This window comes from Gossypium arboreum, chromosome 12, assembly GCF_025698485.1.
Source record: "Gossypium arboreum isolate Shixiya-1 chromosome 12, ASM2569848v2, whole genome shotgun sequence".
Lineage (NCBI taxonomy): Eukaryota > Viridiplantae > Streptophyta > Magnoliopsida > Malvales > Malvaceae > Gossypium > Gossypium arboreum.
This window is the reverse complement of record NC_069081.1, coordinates 1820924-1835210: the sequence shown is the minus strand read 5'-3', so window position 1 is coordinate 1835210 and position 14287 is coordinate 1820924. Positions and strand designations below refer to the sequence as shown.

At 32.1% G+C, this 14287-nt stretch overlaps 1 protein-coding gene across 1 annotated transcript; it reads left to right on the top strand.

The window, feature by feature from the left end:
* Positions 1-5193: 5193 nt before the first annotated feature.
* On the top strand, positions 5194-13997 carry LOC108479599 (phosphatidylserine decarboxylase proenzyme 2-like). Its single transcript, XM_017782310.2, has 21 exons — positions 5194-5603; positions 5709-5788; positions 6074-6098; positions 6362-6421; positions 6525-6593; positions 6674-6766; positions 6850-6900; positions 7539-7622; positions 7887-7978; positions 9119-9274; positions 9393-9477; positions 9627-9738; positions 10921-11021; positions 11251-11298; positions 12183-12329; positions 12626-12721; positions 12830-12904; positions 13038-13130; positions 13281-13367; positions 13462-13512; positions 13596-13997. Exons 1-21 carry the CDS (start codon positions 5409-5411, stop codon positions 13743-13745), a joined length of 1950 nt encoding a protein of 649 aa, XP_017637799.1. The 5' UTR covers positions 5194-5408; the 3' UTR covers positions 13746-13997.
* Positions 13998-14287: the final 290 nt, after the last annotated feature.

Below are 14287 nucleotides of genomic sequence, written 5' to 3'. Positions count from 1 at the left end.
AAAGATAATCATATATGTGCATGTCATGAAATATATCATTCTCTTACCATTTAAAATCATTTATTTCATTATATTAGAATTTCATATACCATAATTTCCATATATTTCACGTATATTTATTCGATAATAATTCATATCAAACTTAACATAAATCAAATTCTATATGCACATACTTACCACACCATGTGTCCATATAACATGTACAAATCATTATATATATACTTCAAGCATTTATGTATGGTAATAATTCATTTCAGATTCATATTGTTTCATATTATACGAATGTACTAATATTTCATATTCAATCCAATATAACATACAATTTAACATATTTTCATGCTCAATTATGATACAAAAATTTATCTGACAAAATTGCAAAAATACCCAGATTTAGGGGCATTTTGATAATTTTTCATTTTCCCCGATTTTCATCCAATCTTGATCTAAATTGATAATTCCATTCAATTTATTAATTTAGACAATAAGTCAATTCATTTCCTTCAAATTGATCATTTTTGATATCCTTACAAAATTGCCCCTAAAATTTTACTTTTATTCAATTTAGTCTCTGAGCCTAAAACATACAAATTAACCATGCTAGCTGAATATTCATACATATTCTCCTCCTCCTCCTCTCTATTCCTCATCCTTAATTTATATAACATGCTACAAGTAACATTATCAATACTTTCACTATTCACTTATATGTATATTCAAAACTGTCCATTTGCGTCATAGTCACTAAATTATTTATATATTGAGCTACAGACCTCAAAATTAAGATCTGATAATTTTCCCTAAAACTAGTCTTACATATCTTCTTACCATAAAATTTTCAGAATTTTTGGCTTAGCCAATAAGTTCAGTTTATTCTTTAAAGTCACTTCTATTTTGTTGTCTGACAGTTCTGACCCTTCTTTAGTAAAAACTAATTATCTCCTCTTACAAGATTCAAATGATGTTATCGTTTGTTTCTATTGAAAATATACTCATTTAGGATTCTAAACATATAAATTTAAGCCCCTAATTATTTTTCTCCAATTTTTTATGATTTTTCAAATTTAGAACAGGGGAACCCGAAATCATTCTGACCTTGTCTCACAAAATTTATCATATTTCATGATTTACAATTACATTGCTTACACTGTTTCTACTGTAAGAAACTAGACTCAATAAGATTTAATTTCATGTTTTATTCAACCTCTAATTCAAATTCCACAATTTTTGGTGATTTTTCAAAGTTAGCCTACTGCTACTGTCCAAAACTGTTTTAGTGCAAGATATTATTTACCATGTTTATAACACCCTTATTCCCTTTCTCTACAATATTTTCCATCACTTTCTCCTATTTCCCTTCACTAACTCTTCAAGATCATAGAACCTTATATAAGAAGACTCTACTATAACATTATTTCCATGTTTTCTCAATAATAACAAACTTAGAAATATATTGAAGTATTGATGTACTTACCTTGTTCTATTGATTCCAATCTTTAATTTGATTTTCTCTCTCCTCCAGCTTCTATTCCTTGAATCCAATTTGATATTCTAACTCCCCAGAGTCTCCTTAACATTTTTCTCCCTTGGTAGCTATGGAAATTCTTTTGATTTCTAAGTGAAAATGGTGAATTTTTGGTAGAAGGACTAAATTGTAAAGAATGAAAAGTTTCTTTCTTCTCTTCTATTCTTCCTAACATGAATGCATGGAAATGGATGAGAATTTCCTCATCTTTCTTTCTTTATATATACTAATAAAATAATAATAAAATAATAAAATATCATATAAAAAATCAAATTAAAATATTAATAACTAATATTTTATTAATTAATTAATCTAAAATATGTCCAACATATCATTACTTTCTAGATTTCTCTCTCTTCCAATTGACCATTTTGCCCTTTGTGATCTTTTAAAATTCCATTATTGAGTCATCACTTAATTTTGGTAAAATTATAATTTAGTCCCTCATAATTCTTTACCTATTCAATTTGGTCCTAATTCATCAATTTTTCCTTGGTTCTAGATCCTTCCACCCTTAAAATATTTTTCACTATTAGCCCTTCAACTTTTTCATATTTACACTTTAATCCCTCCAATTTTGAGTATTTACTCTTAGGCCACAAAACTTTTCTCACTTCTACAATTTAGTCCTTTCTTGAATCAATATGTCATAATATACTTCCCAGTGACATAACTCAATTTTCCTTTTCTTGTCACTTTATTTCCTTATTTTACAATATTAAGAGTAATATCTTACTATATAAGTTTTTCGGGGTGTTACATTGTACCTCGAATTAAAACGAATGACAAGATATGTCCTATCACATACATCCGCCCCATGCATCCCACAATGATGACTTGGTTGCAGGTCCAACACGTTAGCATCATCCTACACAGGACCTCACCTATAAATAGCCCCCAAAACAATGAAGAAGGAATCGATTCTCTGGCACACTTGCTTATACTCTGCTAACTTAACTTTAACACTCAACCTTCATAGCTCCTCTAGCTTCATTCTTTCTTATTCTTTGGCTCTCCGCCTCGATTGGGTGAACCGGCCTCCACCAACACTACCACATCTTCCTCTGTATCTCATCCTTTGTTGTACCTTTGTATCAACAAATACCAATTTATGAATTAATCCTTAATAAAATAAGTTGAATTGTGTAGTACAATAGAGAATGCACCTATTGTATACGTCTTTTTTTTTTTTACAAATCGGTACTAGAAGTAGATTTTGTGGTAAACTCCATCTTGAAATAGCAATTTGTAAAAGGCATAATACCTTATTTGACCCTCTAACTTTACAAAAAAAATATCTTTTTAGCCCTTAAACTTGTGTTGTTTGTCAAATCCTCCCAAAATGGTTGAAAAAGTTGATGTTTGTTAACTTTACTGATGTGGCATACATGTGGGTTAACACGTGAATACCACGTCAACAATTAATTAATTTTTTAAAATTTTAAAAATAAAAAAATATAGAATCTATTTAAAAAATTAAAATTATTAACATTATTTTAGAAAGTCTAAAATTATAAAAATATTTTTAATTTTTAAAAATTAATTAATTACTAATGTGGTTATCACGTGTGAACGGTCTTGTCAACAAAATTAACCAATATTAATTTTTTCAACCATTTTAAAGTAATTTGATAAATAAAATAAGTTTAAGAATTAAAAATAAAATAAAGGATTAAAATAAATTTTTTATGAAGATGGAGGTTAAGTAAATCTTTATTTGTAAAACATCTCTTGCTTTCAACGTTTTTTCACTTTGTTTAGATTCCCTTCGCCTCCTGCTACACCTGAATTCACGCGTTTTTGAAAATTCAAGATGTTTGAAAATGATTAATGTAAAAGAAAAACCCTCATGCAACAACTTCGTCAATTGGAATGAATGATCTAAAAAATTAACTCCTTAACTTAAATTATTTTAGTATTTTATTTAATATTTTATTTTTTAATTTATATTTTTATCAAATCACCTAAAAATTGACAAAAAAATAGATAATTTATGTTTAAATATTAATAAGATATTTTAAAAAAAAATATTGGTGTGATACTGACTAAGTTTTAGCTCAATTGGTATGAGTATTGTTGCTAATGCAAAAAGACATGTGGTGAAGCGCTCATTATGCTCTTATTTATGAGTTGTGGAAGGGTTATGAATCATTTTAGATATTGTGCTAAATAGAGTAAATATGATAAAAACTTGTAATAAGATTATTCAAAAAATTATTGATGTGATTAATACGACAAAATAATTAATATCATGAAAAATTAATTCAATTTGCCACCTAATAAGGAAAAACCAAGTCATCATAATATCACCTGCGTAGAGGCAAAATTATAAATTTTAAAAAGAAAATCCTAGTTTATGTAGGTTTTTATTCATCAAATGTTTTGTATTTAATTATAAAACTCTCAAAGTTTAATTTCCTTCTTATTTATTGATTTAAGTAATGTTAATTAAATACAATATTAATGATAATTATGATATAACTAAAATTTACATGTCTTGATCAACATAAATAATGCTTAAATTTTTCAATAACTTATGCATTTATTGAAGATGTTAATTCTTCATTTGAAAGAAATGAAATGCACGAATAATGCAGTTCATTTTTATGGGAAAATATGTGCTTATATTTGCAGAAGTTGTGAAGAGACTCCTATGCTCAGCAATGCGTAAAAACATGCTTATCCATCGATTGTTGTAAAAGTTTTAAATGTTGTAGACCATGGAGGAAAAAAACAATAAAACTTACATAGACGTGGTCTCAATGCATGGTGGTGAACATGCTATTTACCACGTGGTTACATGCATGGTGAGAATTCCTAACACTTGTAGTTGGCATGCGACTTAAATGTTTTACCCAATTTAAGACACGGGCACCGGAAAAGGGAGATGCTTTGTTGTGGTTTCGTTGTTTGATAGGTTTAATTTGGTTTGCTATTATATATAAAGCAGAATAAATGGAAGATTGGTCTTCAAACTTACAAAGCCAGTTACATGGCCTTCGTCGGTATGAGTAGTAGTTTGCGAGTAGCAGCTGCTGCTGCAGGCGCTTGGCAAATATCCTTCGTTAGTATGAGTAATTTACATGTTCATATATTTCTGCCGTATTAATATTATTTTTCACGTGTACTTCAATTAATTTTTCTATATTGTTTTTGTGTAGTATCTTAATTTATTTACTGTTTGCATAACTTTTTACAATATTTATTTTTATTTTAAATTATGTTACATAAGATAAATTAACAATTGTAGAAATGAGAATTTAAGGGTATTGGATGCAATTAACTTTATTTGTATTAGTGATGTATATTTTTATTATAAGATATGCATTTATGTTACAAAGTGGTTAGAAAAATGATAATAAATTTAATTTTTAAATATTTGGGTTAAGTTTGAATGTTGAAATATGAAAGAAAATTACCATTATAATATTACGCGTTGACGAAAGAAAGCAAAAAGCTCTCTTTCTCGGCTATCTTTTGTCTTTCCTTTTGGGCAAGTGGTGGTTATTTTTAATGACCTAAAGAGTCGGCTAGACTTACACGTGTTAATTTGTCCTCACGTGTGGTAAGGAAAAGACAAGTAGGTCCCTTCTGTAAAGCACTCACCAAATCCACTAACCCGGTTAAACGACGAAGTTTCCTCCCATAATACATTCCACTTTCATTAACAGCGCAGGGGCAGGGCCCGAGATTTAAATGACACCATGAATATCCTCTCCTTCTGATTTTACTTGTCCACTTTATGTGGACACTGGATATTCAACGGTCCGGTTCAGCCATCCCATCCGACTTTTCTCTTCAAATTCCCATTAACCCCCCTTCCCCCAAAAAAAGAAGCTATACGTCCGAGGAAACGAAACGAAAGAGCTCTTAGAGTCGAGAGAGTATGGGGCACGGGAGCTCAAAGGAGGACGGCTCTTCTTCTTCTTCGGATGAGGATGCTAAACCCTCGCGCATCTCTCGGGTGAAGCATAGATTGCGTCGTCATCGCCTTCGTCGCCGTCGTAGAAGCGATTCTTCTCATAAAAAACTCTTTGCCGCTGAGGATTTCGCTGGCATTGCTCACCTTACTCTCATCAACGTATTCTTAATTCATCGTCTCCTTATTTACTCTTTACTGTTAGTTTCTTCGACTCTATTTTTTTTCCGTTTAATTCTCTCTCTCTTACTCTCTCTTTGATCATAGGCGGAGATGAAGTTTAAGGACAAATGGCTGGCATGTGTTTCGTTTGGGGAGCAAACGTTTCGAACAAATGTTTCTACTGAGTTAAGCATTGTAAACTAATTCCTATTACGTATTAAAATAGAGTTTTGCTCTGATTTTTTTTTCTTTTAATTCTTACTCAGTATTTTGGTCCGACATGCAGTTTAGTCCTTACTTTAGTTCTTATGTTTTTCAATTCTGGATTAACTTTGAACGAAATTAATTTCTTTTCAATCTGTTGCAGATAGCTTAGATTGTACAAGTTCTTACATTTTTAGGGCTTGACTCCCCGTTTCCAGTTTTATGCTTGTTGACTTTTTTTTTTTTTTTTTGGTTTGGTGGTGCAGAACAGACAAGCCTGTTTGGAACTGTGTGAGTACTCTGAACTATAGGCTTATGATTTTATACTTCTTGTAATCTTATTTGATTTGAATAGTCCGTTGATTTAGTACTGATTTGTGGAATGAGCTGCTGATATTTATTGTTAAAGTGAAAATGTCTGGCCTTCAGTTTACATTTGCTGCTAGCAGTTGTTCAAAGCTGCTAATCTGTTTTATGAATGTTATAACATGGAATTTATGTTCCCAGTTATTTACCATCTGCTTGTTTCAGCTAACAACTTCTTCTCTTGACAGGAGAGAAAACTTCTTTTGGAAAAAAATGGACCTCTTGTTGCCAGAATCTCAGTATTTGAGGTGCGTGCAACAATCTGAAAGTGAATTTTCATTTATTTGACTAAACTACATTTTCATTTATCATGTCTTGTGCTCAATTTGTCATTATGTCCATTTGGGGCAGACGAACAGATTATCAAAAAATAACCTCATAGGGTACTGTGAGATCAATCTACTTGACTATCTGACACAGGTGAACAGTCTTTCTCATTGAACATCATTATTGTATATTACTATTCAGGATAACTTCATTGCATAAAACTCTTATTTCAGGATTCAGATTCTGACTTTGGTACATTCGACCTGATTGATCCTGGATCATCTGACAAGGTTGTTGGCTGTGTCCGTATTTCCTGTAATGTTGAGGTGTGCACTATGCAACAAACAATTCTCTAAGTTGATTGGAACTATAGTATTTATTTCTAACATCTAGTTGGAAAAACTGTCAGGACCCAATTGAAACGGAGAAAAATTTTGCAAGACGAATCTTATCAATTGTGGTGAGTCATATTTAATGATATGTTTTGTGCCACATTTTATTTGTTTATGCATATTACTACAAAAAGAGTTTAGGTCTTGATGTTGTCATTGACCTTTATCACCTAGCTATGGGATTGTGTATATGAGAAGTTGCTATAGCATTTCTATGGTGGACTTAGTTGTGCTTAAGATGTGCTATATATTTTCCATAGGTTTTCCATTTTTAGATTTATTTTGTTGCAATCAGTAGGTTGGGGTGAGAATGGGAAAAGGAAGATGCTACTAATCATAGGATTTCATTAAAGTGTGGCAATATAATACAATGGTAATGCCCTTACCTCTAGATTTTTCTCATTTCCTTTTTGCCATTTCCTATAGTTCTGCTTGTTCTCATCATGGTAAGCACATAAGCCATTATAAGTATATAGCTAATCATGGCTTTTAAAACAATAAAATAAAATCCCTAATGGTTTCAAGTCAATCTGCTCTGAAGTTCTAATCTAATTCTGGATTCTCTTGAGAATGGTTTTGTTTTCCTGTCATGTGTATGTGTTAAAAATTTTGGAGATGTTGCTCTCAGTTCTTATGACAAGATCTTGGACTTTTCATGCAACTTTCTAGTTCTTAAAGCTTGGCCATTGTATGCAATTATTTTCAGGACTACGATGAAGATGGAAAGCTTTCACTCTCTGAGTTTTCTGAGTTAATTAATGCTTTTGGCAATAATCTGGCTGCTAGCAAGGTTTGAGCTCCTGTGGTTTATTAGCATATTGTTTTCTACAAAAAACTCCTCTCCTACCTAAATGCAAGTGATACAGTTCACAATTTGTTCCTCAAGAAATTTGTCTGCTCTCATTGTTTCAAATTCCTCACCTGTGGTTAAGCCTTTCCGGGTTATATATTGAAAATCTTCTGAGTAGGCCATTGAGTCTTAATGATACAAATTTAGCATTAAGTTCTCATGGAAATTCATTTTCTTGACTTTATCTCTGCACTGGTTTGCTAGAAAGAGGAGCTCTTCAAAGCCGCTGATAAAAATGGGGACGGTGTTGTGAGCTTGGATGAGCTGGCTGAACTTCTTGCTCTTCAACAAGAAACGTAATGTCTCTAGTATAAGTGAAATCATGAATGATGTTGAGGGATTTTATTTGGCATCATAAACTTTTTTTTCTTTTATTGTTACATTTATTTATAAAGTGTGTCATTCATATCTTGCATTCAGTCAGGAGGTTTATGATTTTTACATTTTGTACACTGTTTCTGTTAAGAAAACCTTGAGAAGGTTCCCTAAATTAATACTAATATCCTCTGCCTTTTCAATGTTATTTTGCGTCATGCTGAATCCTTGTAGGTTAAGACATAAGGTGTAAACATCACAATCCTTTTTTTTTTCTTTTTATCTATCTCCATTGAATTTCCACATTCTTAGGTGTATTGAATAAGTTTCTTCTTAGTTCGAGGCCCAAGTGTCAGAGTTGGTTACCATTCTAAAGCATTACTCTTCTATCTGAATGTGACTTTTCATAGCTGCTTGGCTACCAAGATTCTTCCAAACTCGCATGTTATGATTTTACTTCGATTATGATATCTTTTCATTGTGGGTGGATTTGTAGTCAGGGTAGTTGGATTTATGAAACATTGTTAATTCAAGTTTCTTAGTTCGAGGTCTGGGTGAAAGAGTTAGTTATCATTCCAAAGCTTTACTCATCTATTTGAACATGACTCTTCATTGCTGCTTGGTAATCAAGATGCTCACAAACTCACATGTTATGATTTTACTTTGATTATGATATCCTTTCATTGTGAGTGGATTTGTAGTCAGGGTAGTTGGATTTATGAAACATTGTTAGTTATCATTCTAAAGCTTTACTCATCTATCTGAACATGACTTTTCATTGCTGCTTGGTAATCAAGATGCTCACAAACTCACATGTTATGATTTTTCTTTGATTATGATATCCTTTCATTGTGAGTGGATTTGTAGTCAGGGTAGTTGGATTTATGAAACATTGTTAATTCAAGCTCCCACTTTTAAGTAAAATTTTGGACCTCTTCCTTTGTTTGAGTGCTGACTCTAGCTTTCACCAGGCTTCCATGTTATATGATTTATTTGTGGTAGATATAATAGGTTCAGGTTAATACTTCCCAGTAAAAGAGTCAAACCTTAGCCAAATTTCTCCAGAAACATGTTATGAAATTTTACCTGTTGTTTTTGTGTATTATATTTCTGTATTGCAGAGAGCCGATAATGAACTGTTGCCCTGTCTGTGGTGAGGTAGTTGAAGGCGGTGATAAGCTGAACTCTCTGATTCATTTGTCTTTGTGTTTTGACGAAGGAACTGGTAACCAGGTCATGACAGGAGGCTTCTTGACTGATAAACAGGCCTCATATGGGTGAGAATCTTATCCTCCAACTTTGTGATTTTTGTAATATTGTTGTGAAATTTCTTAGTATAATCATTGAACTTCATTACTATGGCTTAAATGGTAGGTTCAAATTGTAAATTTGTAGGTGGATGTTCAAATTAAGCGAGTGGGCCCATTTTTCATCATATAGATTTGGTTTGAACTCTGGGTCAAGTGCTTCACATATATTGGTAATTTCATTTTAATTCTCTTTTGAAAAAAAAAATCTCAATCTTGATCTGCTAGTTTTTGTTGGTTTCTTGGTGCTATTGATTCGCATCAGTACTTCCAGAAGATGTTTGTCTTCATGATATCTTTCGTTAACAATTTGTTGCTCTAGGTTTTTGATCGAAAGACAAAGAGGCTGGTAGAAGAATTAATCGATACAAAGATTGTTCTGTCAATGAGAACCATTTACCAGTCAAAAATAGGACTTGGCCTTATGGATAAAGGTATACCTTTACGTATTACACATGCATGTATGTTATGCCTGTTAGTGTTGAAATTCAACTAAACAGTTAATAACAAATAATTAGCCAGGATGGGTTTTCATGTGATAGAATGATAGCTTAGAAAACTGTGCTTATTTGGATCACAAATTCAGACAAAGTATAAGCATTAATCTTGTAGCCCTTAAACCCATATTCAATTTTATGTGAGGATATTGCAATGCCTCATTTTCTTTTTTGTGGTAATACTTCCAACTTTTTTCTATTATTTGAAGTAAAGTGAAGCCATTCATTGTTTTCTTTCATGGCTTGACACTCATTTTTTTGCACACAATGAAGGGATGCATCGCATATGATGGTTACCTTTATATACTTGTACTGTCATTCTTACTCCTTTCATCCCATGTTAAGTTTTAATCCTTGCCAAAAGCAAGAAGGTAACATGCTTTGCCTCTTAGGGATGGTTATATTAGGGTTGGGATAAGGGCAAGAAAAGTTGAACCTGATCTAGTTTAGAGGAGTCATCTGTTTTCCATGTCATAAAACAATTAATTTATCATCTGTTCTCCAAAAGACTTGATATTTAAACTTTGTGCCATTTAGTTATAGATGTATAAGTTGAGCATAATTCATTTTATTATCCTTCCAATCTAAATTAGGTTTAAATTTAAATAATTTTATGAAATGGCTTAGATCAAATGTCTGAAACCTAAACTGATGTCTCTAGTTTAGAGGAGTCATCTGTTTTCCATATCATAAAACAATTAGTTTATCATCTGTTTTCCAAAAGACTTAATATTTTAACTTTGTGCCATCTAGTTATAGATGTATAAGTTGAGCATAATTCATTTTATTATCCTTCCAATCTAAATTAGATTTAAATTTAAATAATTTTATGAAATGGCTTAGATCAAATGTCTGAAACCTAAACTGATGTCTCTAGTTTATAGGAGTCATCTGTTTAACATGTCATAAAACAATTAATTTATCATCTCTTTTCCAAAAGACTTAATATTTTAACTTTGTGCCATTTAGTTATAGATGTATAAGTTGAGCATAATTCATTTTATTATCCTTCCAATCTAAATTAGATTTAAATTTAAATAATTTTATGAAATGGCTTAGATCAAATGTTTGAAACCTAAACTGATGTCTCTAATCTATTGGTGGATCATTTGGATTCAGGTGCAAAGGAAATCTTACAAAGCATCTCGGAGAGGCAAGGAAGACAGATGAATACAGTTGAATCTGCTAAAGAAATTCCTAAATTTGTAGAATTTTTCAAGGTCTGATACTCTGTGCTTTAGAAGAAACCATTGTTTTAAGGTTTTGATCAGGAGCATTTATAAGTTGCTTTGATTGATACTGTTTAAATGATGTATGGATATAGGCTTATTTGGTTTTTGAGTTTTTCCTTTTCTTCTTGAAATGGACTAGCTAAGCATGAACTTTCTAAAAATTCATGACTTAGAAGTATGTGTTATTAGAAGTTAACTATGGACTATGGTATTGTAGGATCAAATCAATATGGCTGAAGTCAAGTATCCTTTGGAGCACTTTAAGGTAAAGGTCCATATCCCCAAAATCTGATTTCTCTAGCTTTCTTGTTGAGGTAAGCAATTAAATTCCTATAGTATTGTTTCTCCCCAAGGACTCTAAGCATCCCCCCTACTGCTTCCCGTAGTTGAGCCTTTGCACCTTGTGGACTTAAAGCTCAGTGTTGGATAAGTAAATTAGGGCCAGGGATACTTATGAGTTTATAGATGTGCGTAATCCATGCCGTAAATTCTATATGGTATTGTATTTAAAATGTTTATGAAGAAGCTCAAGTAGAAAGAATAAAGTTGATTCTTCTTATAAACAATGCAATCTAGTCTGGCATTTATTTTCATTCAGTTACCTGGATTTCTTGCTGTTCCAAATTTAAAATACTGAAAGTTATTTAACAAATAAATTTGTTCTTTGAGGCTCTGAATCTTGTCTTTTTTCCCCCCTAATGCACACATATAATTAAATAATATTACTAAACAAAAGACTAATTACCTAGGAAAACTTATGGGCTTATTAGCATGGAGCTTATAAGTTGAGATATTTTAAGGAGGATGTTTGTTCACTCTCCCCCTTTAAAACCAAGCCATTGCCCAATTCAATTCTATGATTGATGAAATTCATGCTTGATCCTTTCTTCGAAGTGATCATAAGTAAAATTGAACACTGCTTGTTCTGTGATAATTGATTATTATCATGCTAGGAATCTCTTTCTCTGGATGATCCTTTAGCTAGACTGAAAGAATTGGCACATAACTTGCAAATTTGCTCTTAGTTCTAGTTAATTTAGGTTCTATGATCAGTGGCAGCATGATATATGATTGCTGGAACTTCTGTCTTTTTTCTTTTTGGCATTTTCTGGTTCTCGGCAACACCAAACTTACATTTTATTGTGTCAGACATTTAATGAATTTTTCGTGAGAGAGCTAAAACCTGGAGCAAGAACAATAGCTTCCATTGAGCGTGATGATGTTGCAGTATGTGCTGCTGATTGTCGGTTGATGGCTTTTAAGTCAGTAGAAGATAGTCTGCGGTTTTGGATCAAGGTATGATTTACACTTCTCTGCTTCGAATATCTCCCATGTTACAATTTTCTTGGTTCTATATAAATATTTCTTGAAAGAGGTTGAGACCCTCGCATGAAACAATCTTATCTCTACCTTTCACCCAATGCAACTAAGCCAACCATCAATTTGTCTTGCACTACCCTACCAAGTGTTCTTTATCTTTTATTCTTGTTCTTCTTCCCTCTCTCTCCCTCTCTCACTATCTAATTTTCCTCCTTTCTCTCTTCGGAAATGCACTTAGGAACATGCTTTAATTTTGTATGGGCAATTTTTAGGGTCGAAAGTTTTCAATTCAAGGTCTTCTGGGGAAAGAAGTCTGTTCAAATGCTTTTATTGATGGAAGTTTGGTGATATTCAGGTTGGCCCCACAGGTAGGCGGTGCAAGCTCTTACATTATTTCCATTGTAACATGAAGTTAGCTAAATTATTTTATCTGATTTTATTAATGTTAAACTTGGACTCCTTTACCCTTGGAACAGGACTATCATAGGTTTCATCTTCCAGTTTCTGGCACCATTGGAAAATTTGTAAATATTCCTGGATGCTTATACACAGTAAGTCACAAGCTTCTTTCCTTGAAGCCAAGATGTTATTGGCATCTTCCCTTACAATTCTATGCATCTTCTTTTTAAAACTAGTGACATTTGTATTATTCTTGATTGTTCACATCTTATTTCCATTTCCTAGGTTAATCCCATTGCTGTCAATAGCAAATATTGTAATGTTTTCACTGAGAATAAACGAGTGGTGACCATTATTTCTACTGCAGAGTTTGGAAAGGTTGGACTCTGCTTTAATTGACTGTGGATCTTTTACCGATATTTTCTTGAAATTCTGGCCCAGCCCTTAATGCTCTGCATGGCATTGAGGCGTAGATCCATCAATTCTCTCATAGCTTCTATCAATAAGGAAATTCTTTCCATGCCGCAGGTGGCATTTGTTGCAATTGGAGCTACTATGGTTGGTAGCATTACTTTTGTGAAGAAGGAAGGTGACTTTGTCAAAAAGGGAGAGGAGGTTAGCATCCCATGCATATATATATATTATTGATGTTTGTCGTTTAGCATAATGCCATCCCTTTTAATAGGCAATTCACTCATTTGATCTGCAGTTTGGATATTTCTCATTCGGGGGGAGCACAGTGATTTGTGTCTTTGAAAAGGTTGGCATCATACTCTTCATATTCATCTATATTGCTTTAACTTTTCATTTTCATGGACGTATATCGTGTGTGATTGGGTGCAGGGTGCAATAGATATAGATGATGACCTCTTAGCTAACAGTGGAAGATCACTAGAGACGCTAGTCTCTGTTGGAATGACGCTGGGAGTTTCCAAAAAGAAACCAGGGAGCGGAGGGTTGCCAAACTTGGAAAACTGTGTTTTGAGGAATTGAGTTTCGCTTGTCTGATCAGTTGCAAACTGTCGTTACTACTTTCATAACTCACTCCGGCTACATTGTTAGTATTGTCTTATTAGTGTTTGACATAATAATTTTAAAGTTTTAGTATATTTTTATAGTAAATAGGAGTTGTTAATAAATTACTGGTTTAATGTTAATTAACTTGTTTAGGGCTCTGGTACACTTTAACATGAGATTGTTTTTTTCAACTTAAAATATAATAATGTGAGCTTAATCCTATAAAAATTAGGAAATGTTTTTAGTAAAAATATTAAAAAGTATATCCTTATTTTAAAATATTAATTTTAGTAAAAGACATTAAGAATAGTAAGATATACCATTACAATACAAGAAATGTTTATTATGAAAATTTTAACAAAAATTCTCGTTAAACTATAAATAATAATATTTTGTTTTGGCTGTGTTTCCTTTTGACGTTATAAAATAACGACGGAATTTTAGTTTTGGTCTTATTTTAGGCTAAACTTTGAAATTTAATTGATGTAATTTAATTTTTAACGTCTCTTTATTTTTAT